The sequence below is a fragment of the Nomia melanderi genome, chromosome 1 (genome assembly GCF_051020985.1).
Source record: "Nomia melanderi isolate GNS246 chromosome 1, iyNomMela1, whole genome shotgun sequence".
NCBI lineage: Eukaryota > Metazoa > Arthropoda > Insecta > Hymenoptera > Halictidae > Nomia > Nomia melanderi.
The window spans coordinates 3,435,453-3,456,204 of record NC_134999.1 but is presented as its reverse complement, the minus strand read 5'-3'; the positions used below and the strand labels follow the sequence as shown (position 1 = coordinate 3,456,204).

Sequence of the window (20,752 nt, the reverse complement as noted above, 5' to 3'; positions counted from 1 at the left end):
TTTTCTTCTCACAAAAAATGGTTACAAATATTAAGTAACGTCTGCAATACCCGAAATTACATTTTACATTTAATGTATAAAAGATGTTACACATATATGGACTAATTTTAACAATTATACCATTTATTTTTATTCCTTTCTTTACTTTTTGGATATTGTTCATTTGTCTATAGGAATATTATCACCTTTCTACAAACTACGAATTTTAGAAGTTTACATTATAATGACCATTTTTGTACCCTTTGCAAATGCCATTAATTCTTTTTTCATTTATAAACTTCAATAGACAATCTCCATTTTTCAAAATATGATTTCTTAAATATTATCAACTAAATAGTTTCTTTCAGAATTTAAAGTATTCATTTATAAAATTAATCTGAATATTACATTTGAAACAAAACGAAAATATTTTTATAAACACTAAATATCGAATAAAATCGTACACTATTGCTTATTATGCGAAAGAAAGCTAGACTTTAAGTTGAACTAAAACGAAAAAGAATTAATCTTCGTTAACAGAAGAACAAACATTCGTAAACGTAAACGATGGCATTGAATGTATTTTCTGCAGTCGCGCGTTCTCTGAATTCACACACATAAAAATGAATCAGATATCAAATAACGTTAGGAACATATTCGTATATCTAAAATTACATTTTGATATTTTTCGTGCTTAACATTAAAACTACCGGACAGGTCAAATTAACCCACTTCAGAATTTTTATTTTTCAAATATTTAAAATATGAAGACAGTTTTGCCAAAGATTATGAAATAAATTTGTGCATTTGTACAGATACAAGACTAGAAGGCTCTTCGAATCTCAAGAAACGTATTGTTTTAATTTTTATAAAAAATTCGAAACAAGTCATTCTAACTGTTCTGTCGTTTTAGTGTTAATATAGAAAATTGATTTTACAAAACTTTAATTAACAGATATTAACACTACGTCTTATATCATATGAAAATATATTTTATAAATCTCTATTCACTACCACTAACTGCATTGTATAATAAATAAGTCTTATAGAATATTATAGAAATAAGTAAACAACGAATCCAACAATCTGTTTAATTTCCAGTCAACCTAATAGTAGTCGATCAGTGGCGAAGCTTCAATTAATCCTTGTTACAGCAGTCGTAGGAAAAAACTTTCCGCGTCTCCGTCAATGAGAAAAGAATTTATTTCAGCATGCGGGAGCGATGCGCGTTCCCAGAATCGAAGAATTGATAGACAGCAAGGCGTGGAACGCGAAATTGAAGCTTTATTTATCACGCGGAGTTCTGATCGAACCGGCTCTCCGACGGACGTGAATGACTGATAGGAAATCCGAAAACTTCGAAACAATCTCCCGAGGAGACGCACGACCATGCGGGAAGGAAGATAAATGAAATTTCGTCTGAATTCCGCAAAGCCACCGCGATAAACAGCTTCGCGATTTACGGATTTCCTATCGCGACTTCCCGATGATTTGTAAACACGCGCAATACATAAAACGGAAGTTAGTCGTTTATTAACCTCTTTCGCTGGAGATTAATTAACAAATTTAGCAGTCTTGCGCGAAGTATTTTGTTTTTACCTATTTCACCCAGATACGTACATTGATTTTGTTAATTAATATTTTTATATAGAGTGATACGTCTGACCCTTGATTTACGTGAAAATCTGTTTCACGTCGATTGGTTTTACGTGAATAAAAATTGCGTGAATAGAGTCTGCGGGTACAAGAGAAAACAGAATATCGGAAAGAACAGATGGTATAAGTTTTAGGAATACATATTTATTTCACACAGCTAAACAAAAGAAACAATAATAATGACATTTTAGAAAACAAAAGTACAATTTATTCGGTGTTACTAAATTTATATCTCGTAACTTGATATCGCGTATAAACCAAAGTAATATAATATTGTAATGATAATAAATAATATAATAATACAATACAAATGTGTAAATGGAGGGTCAGACGTACATTTCAAAACAATCTCGTATGTGTAATGCAATGAGACTATCGATGTGTGTAAGACGTCATTGACAATTTTAGAACAAAAACATCTCGACGTATACTCAAAATAATTTAAAAATATAAAAATAATTTTAAATAAAAATTTCACTTTAATATCATTGAAGTACGTCTGTGCACGTGCAAGAGGTTAAATTTTAGAGAAATTTGAAACCATATTAACCATTTACACTCGACGATGTCTATCATTATAAATATTGGTAATACTATTTTCAACTGACATAAAGAAAAATCTTGCATGAATTAAGAGTCAGAACTATTTTATTTCTACGTTTCACAAGTTGTTATTTTGTATAAAATTTAGTATTGAATTTTAACCTTCATAATTTTTCTGTGTTGAATCGAATGGCGACTGAGAGTCGCCTCGCGAGTGCAAAGGGTTAACACTAACAGTACTGAGAACTAGTCAAACGACCGGATTTAAAACTCTGCGTTTTCTTTCGTTTATTTAACTTTATATTAATTCCTATAGTGTCTGATTAATCAGTTTTTCAATGTTTGTTTTTCCTTTTGTTCCTGTTTCCACTAAAATAAATTGATCATTTAATTTGTTTACCTTTGGCTTTTATCCGTAGATTTACCTTTATCCATTGCAACAATAAATAATTAAGACGTTCGCTACCAACGCCACATATTTGCAATCCTATATTTTACATAACGAAAATAGAATTAATATCATATATATTGTTATTTTAAGTCATAAGACACGGCGTTATATTAAAGAACTCAATGACTCATTTCAGTTTCATTTTTCTCAATATTTGTTGTTTTCAATATTTTTCAATATCAGTTTCGAATATTTGTTGGATTGAATGGAATATTACAATTGAGAAGATCGTCACTGAAACAAAAGCTGCTAGCGAACATGTTAAGAAAATTGTTTTGACTGTATAGGATTTTAATGAGTGTCGATGTGCTATTCAACATGGTAAACGTTCCGAATTTTTAATTATCAATTTTATACAGTCTCGTATCCTTTAAATATACGTATAGTTACAATCTAATCACTGGACAATGTATTTTAATGTGTTTATGCAGTTGTGCGTATCTTCAAGAAGATAAACGTTTAAATTTTACATAATTAGTATGAAAATGTCAATTTGCATACAAATCTGTGATTCACTAATATTTATATGATATTTCTTATTATTCTCAACAAACCAGAGAGGAGTAATTTACAAGTGAAAATGAAGAAAAAATCTTAATGAAAGTTTATTATACAGTGATAAATTGAATGTGATGAAGATATAACTGAACGCAACATAGAATGTGACTATAAACATATGTGTACATACATAGCAATGGATTTTATATGGCCGAGTACGAAAGGTCGAACTGCCTTATCTGTGTTTAATTAGTGTATAGAATTGAACGGTGTAATCTGAGATCAAGGATACGATAGCACTGCAACTTTGTAATAATAGATGGGTTTCAGTTATGAATAACTGACATCGCTTCTTCCAAAGATATTCGATAATTAACGTTCGTTTATTATATATTTACTCTTCATTTTTATTCGTTTTGACAAATACTATCAAATCGAAACATTTTTGTTCATTTTATTAATATTATTTCTTCATTACTGTTATTTATTGAACGTTTATCATCGTCGATAAAAATTACTTTTGACGCAAAGAGACAATATTAATTTTCCTAAGAACATACACCAGCATCCAAGATGCTATCAGTTTTAGGTCATGACAAGACAAACTATTACGTCAGCAACTCCTAACTTTCAGCAAGTTATTAGTTATTAATTATTAATGACGTAAGACAACATTATGGATCAACTTCAGAACAAAAGACGCCTTCTGTTATTAATCGCTAAAATTCTTAAACTAAAAATATTGCCACGCATCTCTCAGTTCCTCCTCTACATATAAAGAATATCAATTCCATTGTTCGCAATAATTAACTGAAGTATCAATTATTTTCAGTCAGTTTGAAAATGGATAAGAAAAACTACTTACATGTTTTGTAGTTTAATAAATAATTTCAAAAATAGTAAATTTCATTAAAAAAAATTAAATGAAAAACTTATATTGCATTCAATAATTCCATTTTGCACTGTAATTAAGAAACAAATGAAACATTCCTCAAGTAAAAAATGCTTTATTAAAAATCCCACCATATTATAATAAAACCCTACTTAATTCTAATTAAGAGTTACAATTACGAATTATTCCTCTCCTAGAGAAGGATGCAACAATAAAAATCAAAATAAGAAAAGATGCTCCAAATGTCTCATCAAATTATACACATACCTCACACTAAAAACGGAATCTAAATTCCACACACATACATTGTTGAGGTCTGCTTACCAGATAATCATAATGTACCTCTCGTATACTTGCCAATTACAAGTGACAAAAATCCAGCCGAAAACACGACAAAGCGAAACTTACCTAGCCACTGAAATCGCTTCGATCGCGCTAGCAACAAATCGAAACCAGGCTCGCATGTGATAATTCTCGTAAACCGCAATTCCCGAAATTCCGAGGGCATAAAAGAACGCGAAAAGGGGGCCGGCCACTCCGTTCATTCACTGCACGATCACCGCGTGGACGAAATTAACATACGTACATCGAAAGAGACAGGAAAAAGGAAGTCGAAAGATAGATCCAGCCGGTTGTATATTTGAACGTTGGCGAAACGTTCGATGCCTGGGAGCCGCGCGGTCGGTCCTGTTTTATCCAAGAATTCCTCGTTCCTCCGTTGGAACCCGGGCAGAAAATCGTTCGGAGCGATCGATACGTTTTTTTACCGAGGGCGATGCACGAGCCCTAGGTTGCACTGTGTCAATTATATTTAGCACTGCGCCGTGCGATCGCGTCACTGACTCACTGTCACCGAACAGGCCATTTCACGAACGAAGAAAGAACAGAGGCAGAACGAACGAACGAACGAACGCGGATCCGAAACAGTGGCGCGTGTACATCGAGTTCTCGGTAGACCCTGCAATGATGCCCCGTTTGTCAGTGACTCACTAAATGCACGATATATGCACATGTAAGGTCGTACACGCGTGTAGGATGATACCGATACTCGCCGTGGACGAGATTCGAGCAAGTATTTTCCTCGTATGTTAAACCACGCCATTCATTAGTGAGATTTACCTCCCCCTCTTCCCCCCCTTCGGCCTGCCGTGCCGAAAATTCAGAGGCTAGATAAAGAATTTTGGGTTAAGAATAAAAGATATGGAATCAGTTGCTGTAAACATGAGAATATAGACATATCGTCGATGAAAAAATAATTGCTTCGGTTTCGAACGTTTGAACGCGTAACTGAGCAATCGTCGAATCAGCTTGTTTGGACACTTGTGTAGAGATTGGAGTGTATTTATCAAATTCTATCGGAACCGTTCGAAACAAGAATGATAATTTATTCTGTGACCTGAGTCTTCTTTTAATCCTTCGGTATTTAACAACGTTCACGTTGGGACATATCTCTATATTTTTAATCGTAAATCGTAATAATAAGAATGTTTGGAGAAATAATGTTGAAGTGCATTGTTTTGTTACGTCTCTAGGTTTCTGGCTTTAGTTGTCAATTGTGGGTAAATCTAAATAAATGATTAGATAAATAATTTGCTTATTATCGTTGATTTATTTTGATGTTATACGTTCGCTGTGTACCACCGGTGGTACATGTAGGCGGAAACGGTTCACGCTAAAACTATCGAGCGTTTGACACTGAAACTACCGAGTAATTGGAATGATTTATTTATAGTTTTTATAAAAATTAGAACAATATATTTCTCAAGATTTGATCAGTCTCTTATTATTGTATCTGTATAAATACACAAATTTATTTTACAATTTTTTGCAAAAGTCTTGTCATACTTGTGAATTTAAATACTTGTGAACTGAAAATTCTAAAATGGGTCAATTTGACCCGCCTGGTAGTTTTAGTGTTAATACCATTGATATATAATTCTTATAAAGATTGTAACAATTTCTTTCGGTTCTTCTAAATTTTTGTTGTAGCATTCGAGTAAAACTATCTTTAAAATCATTTCGGATATTTAATACTGTTGAAATATCAATAATTGTGAAATAAGAAATCTAATACTGGTCATTTTGATGGGCAATGCTAGTGTTAACCGCTTGCCTGTGTATAATGTTGGTTTTTGTTTTTTCGTATTATAATTGATTTGAACTTTTTCTGTGAATATATTTTTTGTAATATATTCAAATATTGGAATGCACGATTAAAAAATTGCCATGCTTTTTGATTTTCGAGAAATTAATTCCTAAAGCAAGCGGTTAATAACTAGATTGCAATGGAATTCTTATAATGTTTAGGTTGCTTCAAGTAAACGGTAACTATTTGCAAATTTAATGAGTTTGATATTAGCTATCAGAGATATATTTTTAAAGACTGAATATTGTATAAACATATATAGTTTAATGGTAACGATTGTGTAATGAACTATTTTTTAAATATTATCTTTCGTTAAAATTTATCGAAATGAGGCAAATTATACTTCGCGTATGCAATTACAGAATTTGTGCGTCCGGTCAATGTAGCCGGTTTGATATATACACTTTCTTTTATTATTATCGGGAACTGTGTGCATCTATCATTGTATGCCTGCTAAAATTAGCTGGGAAGCGCATTGTTTTTAAGCATGTAAACAAAGAATGCCTATTTCTTCAGGTTTATGACAAATGCAACGAAAGTATTACATATCGATTCGAAAAAAGCAAGTAATACTTGAAGTATTTCGTTAACACTGTTATTGTAACATAAGGACATTAAATTGAAACGATTAAACAAGCTGTGTTTTATATTTGAATGAAATTTCATATTACATTAGTTGGATTCAAATTGACCAAACTTCGTACAAGATTTAAAAACTACACAATGTAATTTTCAATCACTTCTTAGTTTACTAGAACTCATTCAGGTAAAACTGTGTCAAAGTATTACCGCAAATGTTGTAATGTCTTAACAAGGAACATTGAACGAATACTTAATAACATTAAACGAATAAACCTAAAAATAAAACGAAATAATCATTAATATTCCTCGAAATTTTTATTTATACATTTTTCGTATATTGACAGTTACTATAGAAATATTTGCTTATTACAGTAAGAAATCCATTTAAATACCTAAAATCCAAGTACTGAAAAGTCTGAAACCAAGAAAAGTCGGAGAAATGTTTAAAGACATTTTTAGAATAACAGTGAACCGGTTTATCTAGCATTTACCAACGTTCAAATTGCAACTTGATGTGACGTGTGTGCCTGCATGTCACGAACGCGCATCTAACAGAACGAGACACCGTATGACAGCGACATGTTCGATATTTGAGCGCGTCACAACACGTATATGGCAGAAGATATGTCATACAGGTGTCATCTGCAGCGACCGAGCAACGGGTGATGTCATACTGACGATATTATTGCAATCGGCACGGCTATAAAATATTTTATCAATTAATTCATCGCTAACTCGCTCAATCGCGCTAATTTATGCACGCATTGCGTAAGCACGCGTACAATTGGGCCGTCTTTAAAATGTATTTTACTTCAAGGATGAAGCACTTCTACCAAGTCGCGTCGCCTACAAATGCCATCATCGATTTTAATAAATAACTAGGCGCTGGAAATCGTTGGCTAGCATCTTCTTTCGTTCTTGATTTAGAAAGAATAACGTTGCGTTTCCATGATTTTCTTTTCTGATTTGTTTATTTTATTAACCGTTTATTCATTAACAACATAAACTTTAATTATTTTTTAAATAATAGGATAATCCTTAATCAAAAAATGAAACTACTTAAATTCAATTATTTATTATTAATGTGTTAACAAATTTTTAATAATAACTTGTAAATCGAAAGAAACATTTTATATTCGAAATTGATATTTGTGGGTAATATTTAGGAAATTGATTTATGTTAGAATATTAACATTTCCCTCGAGAAACAAAATTTATTAAATACTACCTTGTACTACTTTTCAAGATAATGTCAATTAAAGTAAAATGAAGAACACAAAATTGGAGTATTCATATAACAATCGATAGTATAGTAGTCATAAGACAATAATATATCATCGTTTTCTTGTTGAACAGTTTTAACTAGGAGCTAATTTATAAGTAAGATTGATTCATCACCTTTCGTTTCCAAAATCTTCTTTTCAAAAGGTTAATTATTTCTTGTCATCAAAGTATATATTTTAAAGTACCACCTTTCCATATCACAGTTTAAAATTTACTTTAAACTAACGTCATACTAACAGATGCATTCACAGCTTTTTAAATCATTCAATGTATGAAAATGATAAAATATTTTAATACCACGTGTCTATGTAATCGCTCAAAATAAACCATACGAAACTTTTTAGTATTCTATTAACACTAAACTACCGAGCAGTTAAATTGACTTTTTGAAATTCCTCTATAGAAGCTGCAAGAGTGTATGTATCGAGACTTCAATTAATTTATAATTCAGTTTGCACATTGCTAAATCAATTTCTTTAATAATTTCTCAGAACGGGTCATTTTGAACCCGTTAAAGTAAATCTTACCAGTCATTAAGGGATAAATATTTTTTAACGACAATTGAAGTCGTGAATTCCAAACCAGTACAAGTCCACGTTTTAACGTTATTCATATGAATTATTAATGTAACCGTTTTCAGCTTACTCAGACCTATTTAATAATCAGGGGTTGAAAACAGTTGTGATATTGGTTTCCGTTCTTGAAACACTTATGAAGAACCGATATACCGAATAACAATTATGAGTTTATTTCGATTTTCCATAACTGTTTCAGTCAGAACGTATATATAAAAGTTTCAAACAATTATTTTCGAAACATTTTCAATCCCTAGTAATAACATTAACCCCTTGCCGTAGAATTCATTTCTTAACTATGATCGACACAATGCTTATTCCATGTCTACGTTTACTACACTTAATAATGGAAAAGTAATATAAATTTAAACTTTAAAAAAAATAAGTAACACTTAGATTTGTCACAAACACAATTTAAAATTGTCGTCTCACACGATATTATAAGTCAAAGTGTTAACACTAGATTTACGGAACTTGCCAATTTGACGGATATTAAATTCTTTATACATTCTTTAGTAACAGTTTAATTCGATTTTGGTTTGTGCAATTATGCAAATACGCATTGTAATAGTCTGGTTATAAAGCTGTAATTTTCGCTACCTGCATAAATGAATACGCAATTTTCTAGAAACAATGGAATAAAGTACAGAATAAAGTCCATAAATCTAGTGTTAAAAATATGCACGTAACGAAGATGTATGTGTAGCCAATGCTTGCTGCAAGAATCAACAAAATTGGCAATGAAAGAATGAACGAAGATGAACAGAAAGATTGGTTTTCTCGAAATATTTATTGGTCGAGTGTTTCGGAATTTATGGTTTCAATCATGAAAAGTTCTTATTTCTGAAAGTGTCTTTGTCGTCACTGCCTTTGCTCTCTACGTTAATTATAAAGATTTCCTTTCACCGGTACTCGCGTTTCCAACTATGGTTGCGCCTGTTGGACCCCATGGAGAGACTTTTCTTGAGGCCATAGGCGGAAAGAGACTTGACAGCTGTCCCCTGAAAGGACCTCCTCAAGGCACCAGCACGGTTGGGGCGCAGCAACAGCATGCATATGTTTTTATCATGCCCACGTGCACGTGTTTCAACTTGTCAGGAGCACATTCGATACTTATCGAGCTTCCGTTTTCCAACTAAATGTAAAAGTGACTTGAAATTTCGAAACGCCCAAGTACTATTCGTTGAAATAAACAGGCAAGCTGTCTAGTGCCATGTATACCGTGCAAAGAATTAAGATAAATATCAATTTTTCGTCGGACTAATTTAATTTACAGATTAAGTCGTATGTTGATTATATAATATTTACACTTAAGCAACAACATTTTTGATATTAATAAAAATAACATTAAACTATACTTTTTTTTGTAGGATTTTCTACAATGATTTAATCTGATAAGAAGTTTTTCATTGATCGCTACCATTCGTGTACCTTCTATTTATAATGTTTTAAATGTAGTATTCAAAATTGAACTCGCTTTGACATCTTATAAAATGATTAATGATAAAATAATAAAATCTTAAATCTATGACGTCTCATGAAATGTAAAGTATAAAAGAAGTAAAATGCATCGATTCAAAGAGTTCCATCGAATATAATGTGTTTTGTAAACAATACAATATTTTTTATCGAAACAACAAATACGATTAAATATATCTTCCAGCTTGAACAAAATATGTTTCGAATATAGAAATAAAAAGAAGCCAATTTTACAAATCAATAGACGCATTATCTAAAACAAAAATCACTTTCACTGGCCATGCTTTTAAATTACAAAAATATTTCCATGGTATGTAACCGTTAATATAACATGAAGTTACATTACACTAGAAAGTATTCGAATCTTCATTTTACCAAAATGTAACATTTTCCACAACCCCGTGAACGTAATTGTTAACTCTCGGCCTTATAACAACGTGTCCGACACGTGGCGAAGATTTTAAACAAACTTTAACAAACATAAATATTATTCATCTCTTTTCAATTCAAATGAAACATTACTCTTCTGTTATCAGTAATTATACTTTGGAGTAAACATAGACATATAATATGCCTAGAATTTTTCTCCCTTTTGAATAAATTATTAATTGCGAAATGGTTGTATCGATCATAGTTGAGAAGTATATCGCAGAGTAAAGGGTTAATAGTAGCTGAATCGTTTGATAATAAGAAAAACAAATTCATCATCGCGGTTCGTTTAAATAGAAAAATATTGTTAGCGCGATTAACGCGAACAGTCCATTACTGGCGCCAGTTCGTATAATTGTCGTTTTATCGCTAAATCGATTTGTTCGCGCCCAACAGCCCTTTCCACCATTTTATTCGATTTCTCGGCGTCATTACGCATTTTACGTCTCTCCGTTTGCACCAGAAAGACCACCACCCGGAGACTATAAAAATTTGATGGTGTTACGGTGCCGTATTCTTCCTTTCTTTCTGCCTTCCTTTCTTCTTTCTTTTTTTTTTATTTATGCAAGCCTTTAAGGCCCCGTAGCACGGCCGAGTGCAACTGCAATCACGAGCTCGCGAATCGACCGATTTTATCGTTATAAATATTCAAAAGGGATCGAGTGCGAATGCTATTGCATCAATAGCCGTAAATTGATTAACTGACCTGGAAGACTTAACTTTTTCCGCAGCCCTTACGGTTCTATTTCAGTTGTTTGCTTTTTTTATGTTGAAGTTGTATACGCGAAAATTTGCTAAGGTTTATTGGTTTCGTTGCTTAGTGTTGTTTGTCGGTGTCTTTTTTATTTTGTACATGTATATGCAAGTTTATTGTCATTACTATTCTCTTGATACGACAGTTTATAAATGTAAATACTGTTCCTTTTGTTTTTCCTTCATGTTATTTAACAATTATGTGTGATGTATTAACGTACGTATATTAGTGCCATTATTTAGGTATTATTTATCAGATTTTCTTTTTAATTAAATATAGTTGATTTATTAATGTAAATTGAAATAGCTGGAATATTTGTTTTGATTTTATGAAAATTCTATTTTAATTAGAATTTCTAGTATTTAAGGTCTGGTCTTTTATATTTATGGTATATCACTAAACAATTTAGACCAAACAATTTAATCATTTACATTAAAATTCGTAATTTACAATTTATAATTAAATGATTATACACGCGGAATGTTTAAATGATATGAAGTAAGTAAAGATATTGCCATTTTCTTTATACATAGAATATATTCTTTATATGTATATATAGTAATATATTCTTTGTAGTAATATATTCTTTATATAATATATTATTTTCTCTGCATAGCCATAGTTATTGCAGATATTTATCTAATCTAATCTATTAGACCATAAGTATTTATATAAATGTTCAATTTCAGACAGTCAAAATTTGATTATTTCATATTAAAAGCAATATTAAGCAACTAACAAAACATTCTACTTAATTAATGGATTAATGTACTTACAATAATATCTATAAAATATAAAACCATGATCTAAAAATGCTATATCTTTCATTTTACATTAAGTAAGTACTATAAATATCAACAAACATTCGTGAACTATCAAGTCAAGAATTAAACAAAATCTATAAAACATTCTATCGTATTACTCTAATCATTTCAAGTTACATAGGTTGCTGCGAAAGTTTCAGAAATTCGAAATTCAGTTGTTTATGTTATTTTCGTAAAGCTTCACAGTTAAACCCACAGAAAAAACTTCCCAGTTAACTGCATTTGACGAGTATGTCGTAATTATACTGTACGTCACTCACGTTGGTCAAACCAGTCTGTGGTTCAAAAGTGAAGAGGGACAAGGGGAGACGTTCAACTCGCAGCTCGGCCAATAACAAACACGTGCCGAAACTAATTCCGCCATTACTACGGGCCGAACGCCGCGAGTTGGACATCTCCCCTTGTCCTTTTTCACTTTTAAGTCACAGGCCGCCTTGACTAACATGAATAACGTAAAAGAGTAACATTTCCCCTTGTCCCCCATCCCGCATATCCGACGGAGCGCGTTCCAGTTAGGAACAAGCGAATTGTATATAATTCCTTGAACGATGAATTCTTTATTTTTTCAGATAAATATGTAATTTTTCTTTGTATTTTCATTAAAATATTCTCTAGGTGCATTCATCCTGCGTTTGACGAGTACACACTTCATTGTTTAATTTCATTACGCGTAAAATGAGCGATTTTTTAAAACTAAATTTCATAGTTAATAGGTTAATGTCAGAAAGTTCTGACACATCACGATGGAAAACGTATCAATGCTAAAGGAGAATATTTCACGAAACAATAAGACCATTAGTTTAAACGTATTTTTCCGAAACTTCTGCAGCAACCCACGTATCATATGATACAACGTGGATACACCGCAAATACACTACGGTGATCAGCTACTATTAAATAATCTAAGTACGCACATCGTCATTGCTAATCAGAGTCTACAGTTGTTTGTTGATCAATAGACCCCACTGTTAATGGTGGCGCAATTATAAACCAAAAGGATTTCGGTAAACTACCCGCTGCGTATCGGTCAACAGGAAAACACCTAGACGACGAATATCTGTTTAATTTCGTGTGATTTATCATCGAGTAACTGCGCCGATCGACGCTAATGCGAAGCAATAATACGGCATCGAATTACAAACGCTTGTCAGGTAATTGATTGTCCGTCCTTTGATAACAAATCCATATTGAATTCGCGACCGAAAATCAGGATTTCCGGTACCAATGCGTATTTTAGAATCACATAAAACAAGCATAGCACTATAGCAACCGGCATGTAGATATATATATATCTTCCTCGACGATACATTTGAAACGTTATTTTATTAACCTGTTCACTGTGGAATTTAATTTGAAAAATCTTTCATTTTAAAATCAAATTATAACTCAATCTCATTATGTTATTTTCATTTCTTTTGGTTTAGACCACTGTAATTTTAATACCTCGTCAGTTGTTAAGTATTCGAAATCTGAAAACCGATTAATAGGCTTACAGTAGATAAAGTGTTAAATAAACATAATATATATTATTTATTTCTCACGTATAATTAATAAATAGGTCAATTTTAATTGAAAGAATGAGAAAAAAGTATTTCCACACTATGCGGAGGACTTATAGTTGGCCTGTAATGAGTTCTACATTGAATGAGTCGTTTTTTCTTCTGATTGCAGTGCAATGCGGGTACTCCTCTCGAAACTTCCGAGACCATGGATAGTCGACGAGAAAAAGGACGACGGCTACACGGCCCTTCATCTGGCTGCCCTCAACAATCATGTCGAAGTCGCTGAACAGCTGGCACGTTCTGGAAAAGCTGACCTGGATTTGCAAAATGTCAATTTGCAGACCGCGCTGCATCTCGCCGTGGAACGACAGCACACGCAGATCGTTCGTGTACGTTTATTTCACCGGGGAAAGGAATTCACCTCTGATCCGATGCTCGGACAAACAATCCACTGAACATTCCCATCCGATGCTCCATTTTCTTTTGAAAAACGGTTTCAAACATCGAGCTCACTCTCGCAGAGAATCGTGATATCGTTTTGATGGAAAACTACCACAGTAGAGTCTTCATTGTCGGAGCTCTAGGACATGGAAATACACACTGTCGCTCAGAAATTTTGGGAGCAGACATATTTTTCGATTTAGTAAAGAATGATTTAGTAAATTATATAATAAAATAGAATTCAAATTTAATAAATCGGTTCGTAGGGACAGTTAATTCTTTTTTACCAAGTACCTCCTGTTATTAGGTCTAAATTGATAAGTAACCTACTGTTCATCTAATGAAACGATTTTCGGAATTTATGGTACTTTGACATATTCAGTAATTATTATACGCTCTTCAATTCTTAAACGATTTGTTTATACAATGAATACTCTATAAGAATTTGAAAAAACTGCCTTATAAACTATAAATTATTTCAAATATTTCCAATAAATAAAAGTGAAATGATCGATATGTTCAGAACTAGATATAAGTTTTCAATGAGCTTGTTTGTAAGGTCTAAAGTAATGGTTTTCATTAAACATATTATTCCTTTATTGCAAGAAATCAACTTTGCACCGATTTTCGATAATTAAACAATAATCATAAATCTCACTGCAGCTGCTGGTACGCGAAGGCGCCAACCTGAACGTAGCAGACAAAGATGGCGACACGCCTCTTCACGAAGCTTTGAGATATCACACGTTATCGCAGCTGCGACAGCTGCAGGACGTGCAGGACGTAGGACGTCTCCTGATGGGTCTAGGAGCGCAGGGCCAGGACAAGAAAAGCAGCTCGTTCATTGCTTGTTTCCTAGCTGCCCATGGAGCCGACCTGGAACTGAAGAACAAGAAGGGACAGACTCCTCTTGACCTCTGTCCAGATCCGAACCTCTGCAAAACACTAACTACTTGCCACAAGGACAGAGAATCGTTAGTAACCCTAATCTCTTTCGTCCCGGAAATACGACACACGTTACGGTCCATTAAGACGTTTTAGACGAATCCTTAACACATTGTGCGCCGGCTAAATATCAACTACTGAGAGCCTGAGGATCAGTGGCTATATTGATATATTTTAGGACATCTACCGAACCGTAATTTTTAACTTCTCAAATAGAATAATTAATATGATTTTTTAAATTGTATTTTGGATTTGTGTTATTGTGGGTTTTTAATTATATTTTGAATTTGTATTATTGTGGTTTTTTAATTATATTTTGGATTTGTATTATACGTATCTAAAATGTCGCTGTAATGAAGGACCAGCGGTTAAACGATGGATTAAAAAATCCCGCAATTACGCGGGTCTGGTGTACAATGAGTTATGTAACATTATTTTATTGTGCCTAGAAAGGTTAATTCATCCGTTTAGATCTGAGAAATTAGATGTTCAAAAATGTATTAGGAAACATATTTACATAATTGCATCAAGCAAAATCGACTCAAAAATTTACCGTTTTATGTTTATAAAATTCAGTATGAATCAAATTATACCCAATATTAATCGAGAACGTTTTTGAAGAATTTTGACGGTTTTTAATATTTCTTGTTGACACTAGAACTACTCAGCGTTTAAAATCATTTAGGGTATTTACCATTTTTAATGTAGCAATAATTTTCAAATAAGAAGACTGAAACTTGTCACTTTGACGGATGTTTGTAGTTCTAGTATTAACCACTGAACTGTAAAATTTAGTTTTAATAGTCTCTCGCCGCGTGTGACTGAGTATACACATCGAACGCCGAACAAATGCAAATAGCATATATTAAAGTAAAATAGCTAAAGCAAATTCAAAAGAACTACATGTCCATGCAAGAAGTTAAATAATTAATTGGTTAATAAATATTTATTCATTACATTTTCGAATCCCCAAACTTAAAGTGGTAAAGAAGATATCCGAAAAATAGAATAAATGAATTAAGTTGTTTCTAGAGTTGTAGGAAGTGTGTGGAACTTCACAATTTTGAATAAGAGTGAGAAACATTATTTAGTTTTCATTAGTATTCAAAATGTTAGTTTTTCTGAAAGTGATAGTGCAGAGATTTTTTAGAGTAGAAGACTAAACATAAAATAGCTTTTCTGTCTTTTGGTCCAGAACTTTCTATCATTAATTACCGTTACTTAACACGAATTGTGCTCAAACGAAATAAGATTATGTGTTTAAGTGTACATTGCTCGTGCGTGTAAATACTACAGATGTGTACCTGGTTCTAATTAGGTAATCTCCACGTTTTCGAAACACGGATTTACCTGTATAACACGAATCTTGTTATCTAACAAACTATCATGTGTTCTGCTATAAAGTACACTATATTGTAGTTAACTATAATATGAGTAAGTAACTAGCGTATTCAACTTTTGGGCGTTTCGTTAACATAGATATTTATTTCTTATTATTCGTACATATACAACCGGGTTTCTAAATTTCTCCTAAATAATATATTCATAGAAACGCAACTCAGATTATTGTTGGATACTAGAAAATTAGGAAATACATTTTTTATCGAATATTGATTCCAAGAAACAATTAAAAAGTTTCATTCATTCAAGAAACTATTAGATCAAAGTATTTTCAGCTGTTTTAATTGTTTTAAGTATAACTAACTTCATTTAAAATGCAAACATTGTTTTCTGAGGCTCAGCAGTTTTAATTTGAAAAGATTTTTTCTGCAGCAACGCGTATTTAATATGTGTAGCGTGTCAAATATTTGCCATGTTTCGTACATATTCGGAAATATTAATTTTATCCTAATTATATCTTCAAACAGTTTGAAATTTTCCATTTTAAACAACTTAAAAACTCTTATACGAGTAAAATCATTTTCGTTAAAAATATCAGCTTTTTTATTTAGATTAATTTGTACGTTCTAACAACAATAGATCATGAACTTTATAGTTCTACTATAAATATGCGTTTTTGATTAATAGTCTGCTGCCCTTTACTTTATTAATATTAAAGTTATTTTAATATCAAGGAACAGAAAATTGTTCAATGCTGTTGTACATTATATGTGACATATATTTTTTAAATATAACCTACAGTATATAAATATTCTAACTTTAATTGCATTTAGTTGTTAATTATGTTCAAAATTGACATCCAATTAAGACAAACAATTTATTTATAACTTCATTGCAACCCACACAAATTGTCTGTATCATATTTATTTACGTATGTTTATTACAGAAGGTACAATTAAAAACAGTGCTTTACTTTTCGGTCATAGTTATCGCAAATGCTGAATAAGGGTTAACTAACAAATGGGACAGAAATTTATTTTTACATATCTGACATTTACGCGTAATTATACTTTCAGACACAGTATTGAAACGACAGTTCCATCAGCGACGATCGACGAGTGTTTGGTCTGTTCGGATGGAAAACGTGAAATGCTTTTCAACCCCTGCGGACATGTTTCCTGTTGCAACACTTGTGCGCCAAGGGTGAAGAAATGTCTGATTTGCAGAGAAAACGTTCTGACGAGAATGAAGGTATGCATATATACATACATAAAACATTTTTGTATTGACATCTTCTTTCAATAATATTTCAATATTTCTGTGCGATAAACTTAACTTATTTCTTATATAAACTATATACACTTAATTATTTAAATAAAGATTTAATACTGCAAAAATAATAATTTAAAAAAAGATGTAGTACTGCAAAAATAATAACAGGTTATAGAATAACAAATTTTTATGAAATTGCTAAAATTATAATTACTTTCTATAGATAATTAGTAAGTTTGCACAACAAAGAATATTTAAGGGACACATGAAGCATCAAAAAATAGTAATTAAAATAAGTGGAAGTTCCTGTATCTTAATTCCCTACTATCCAAATTTTGTATTATGCCAACAAAGTGTCTTTCAATTTAAGGTTTTCCGTGACTATTTAAAAAACTGAAGTGATCTTAAATATCTAAATATCACAAATCGCTTTTCTTATTTCGCAATTATTGATATCTTAAGGGCGTTCAATATTCGAAATCACTTGAAAAATAAGCTGTTTCACTTAAATACTATAATAGATGCATAAAGAAACCAAAACAAAAACTATTCTTACAATTTTTATAAGGATTACATATTAACCAGTTAACTGCATTTGATGAGTACATATACACGTCACCTTAAAGCTTGAAATGATACTAATTCTTTCAACGATGAATTTTTTATTTTATCAGATAACCATGTAATTATTCTTTGTTTTTTCATTAAAATATATTCTAGGTACATTCATCCTGCGTTCGACGAGTACACGCTTTATTTTTTGATTTTATTGCGCACAAAACGAGAGATTTCTCAAACTAAATTCCACAGTTAACAGGTTAACACGTTGAACGCCGCACGATTTCATAGAGCAACATACACAAAATGGGAAAAATATAATATTAAATCATTTTATTAAATTGCATTATTATTATTGCATATTCTCCTAGCTGAATGTCACCGCATTAGGTAGTATTATTTATAATATAGAAATCTTTTCAAGTAATCTACGTTTAATTGAATGAACTATATTAATTCGATTTGGTTGGGGATCACCGGTGACCCCCACAGCGTTCAACGTGTTAATCGTATTAATCGATTGGTAGTTTTAGTGTTAAACATAATAGATCATAACAACGCTATTTTCAAAGCAATCTAATACTCCAACCTAACGAAAATAAAATTGTTTGTTTATAGATCGAAGAATGCGTCGTATGCTCGGATCGCAAAGCTGGAGCACTGTTTCGTCCGTGCGGGCACATGTGTGCTTGCGAAGGCTGCGCTGCCCTCATGAAAAAATGTGTCCAATGCAGAGCTCAAATTCAACACATGGTACCGCTGTCCGTTTGCTGCGGTGGAGGAGGAGATGTCACCTATGTTAAGGGTATCAATACCTCAGGTACAGTGACTTTTGCATCATTAACTCTTTGCGATCGATGCCACCACTGTGGCGGCATTTGTAATATGTCCTCGAAGTCGGTGTCGCTAGCCTGGCGGCGTGGCTTTTTTTCTAAGTAGTGTTAGTTTACGATCATGAGGTATTGTAAGTATTTATTATTTATTATTATTTATTTATTATTCTTGTAGAAAGATAATTTTCATAACATAAATTTACTTCGAGCTGGCACTGCCACCAGAAAAATGTGCCGATCACGAAGGGTTAACCCTTGAACGAGGAAACAGGGATTCAAAAACTTTATGAAACCCAAATCAGATTTTTTTCGTTTTTCTTAACACCTTGCTGGCCGGTGAATTAGTTTACAGAAAACATCTGTCAATTTTAACGCTAGATTTACGGAACATGCCAATTTGACTCATATCGAATTTTATAAACATTATTCGGTAAATTTTTGGTCGATTTGATCGCAAATACATATCCTAATTGTCTATTTTTAAACCTCCACTTTCCAAAATCTGAGTGAAATATCAATTTTTCTAAGAACGATAGGACAATCTGTACAGTAAATGTCCGTAGATCTAGTGTTAATATACATACTGTGGAGGTCCCACGTTAGCCAAGCCGACCTTTGGTTCAAAAGTGCAGAGTGGCAAGGTGACTTATTCACTCACAACGCTCGGCTTTCGGACACATACTCATTATTGACGGACGCCGAGTACTTAATTCACGTATAATATGCTAAAATGATTTAAATGATTTAAAGTAATGAATATTAATGAATCTAGAACCTTCTTATAAAGAGCTATATTACTTTCAGGCCTACATTAATGTAAGTGCAAATACAACGAAACTTATGAACAACTCGGACCGGAAAACACGTGTATACTCGTGACTGATCAGCAAGGTGTTAATAATCCTTATTCAGCAAATTTACTCCGTAATAACAAGCAGATACATATTTTAGGTTCAGTTGCAATATATAACGCATTAAATAATATCCTACATACTTTTTTATTTATCCGGAATATTCTGCATATTCTGCTGCGTATTTTCAGCGTATTTTTGCGTCTTGTTTTTAATTCAAGATTTAATATAATTCATATTTGTCCGCATATTTCCCGATATTAAGAAAAATACTTTTATACCATTTTTATTTTGCTGTAATAGTTTTCGTAGTTTATATTCTGTTTATTTCCATTTATTTGCTAATAAATCTGTTTATGTATACATGTACTTTTATGTTATTTACATTATTATTATTATACTTTTCACTGCAGGACCTAATGTTTCGTTATTTCAAGCTTTAAGAAAGATTAAATAAAGTCTAGCATATGTATTGTAGTCTAAGCAACGAAATTTTCGTTTAGAACTCAACGTAAATTATTGTAATATATATATTATTTTGTTGTGTGCAGGTAATGTATCTGAAGTAAAAAGTGATCCGGAAGAAGAACCGACAACAAGTAAACAAGCCATTGGAAGTGGAGAACCTCTTATGAACGACGGAAGCATCGACAAAACACTCAGCGATATAGAGAAACTTGAACAGCAATTACAGGACATTAAGGAACAGGTGAGCATTAGACGTTATCGTATATAATATTACACGTGCTACTTCCTCGTTGATTACGGTACATACATTGTAACAAGGCTCCGAGTGTGTTCATCGAAGCATTATCAAGAGAAATTAGGAGTTTTTCTAAGTTAATTTAAAGAATTTATAAATATTAAACGTGTTAAGAGGATTAACATAATATCTAATGTTTAAAGCAACGAATTTG

At 32.2% G+C, this 20,752-nt stretch overlaps 1 protein-coding gene across 3 annotated transcripts in view; it reads left to right on the top strand.

Moving 5' to 3' along the window:
- LOC116433167 (E3 ubiquitin-protein ligase MIB1-like) overlaps positions 1-20,752 on the top strand; it is a 411,486-nt gene that overhangs the window by 386,343 nt on the left and 4,391 nt on the right. For 2 of the 3 annotated variants that reach the window (XM_031991086.2, XM_076372833.1), the window contains 5 exons: positions 13,764-13,983; positions 14,699-15,009; positions 17,398-17,572; positions 18,770-18,971; positions 20,387-20,544. In XM_031991086.2, the coding sequence (XP_031846946.1) occupies positions 13,768-13,983; positions 14,699-15,009; positions 17,398-17,572; positions 18,770-18,971; positions 20,387-20,544 (1,062 nt within the window). In that variant the 5' untranslated portion in view covers positions 13,764-13,767. Of the gene's footprint in view, positions 1-13,051; positions 13,244-13,763; positions 13,984-14,698; positions 15,010-17,397; positions 17,573-18,769; positions 18,972-20,386; positions 20,545-20,752 lie in introns of all 3 variants that reach the window. The other variant, XM_076372835.1, reaches the window with a different exon arrangement.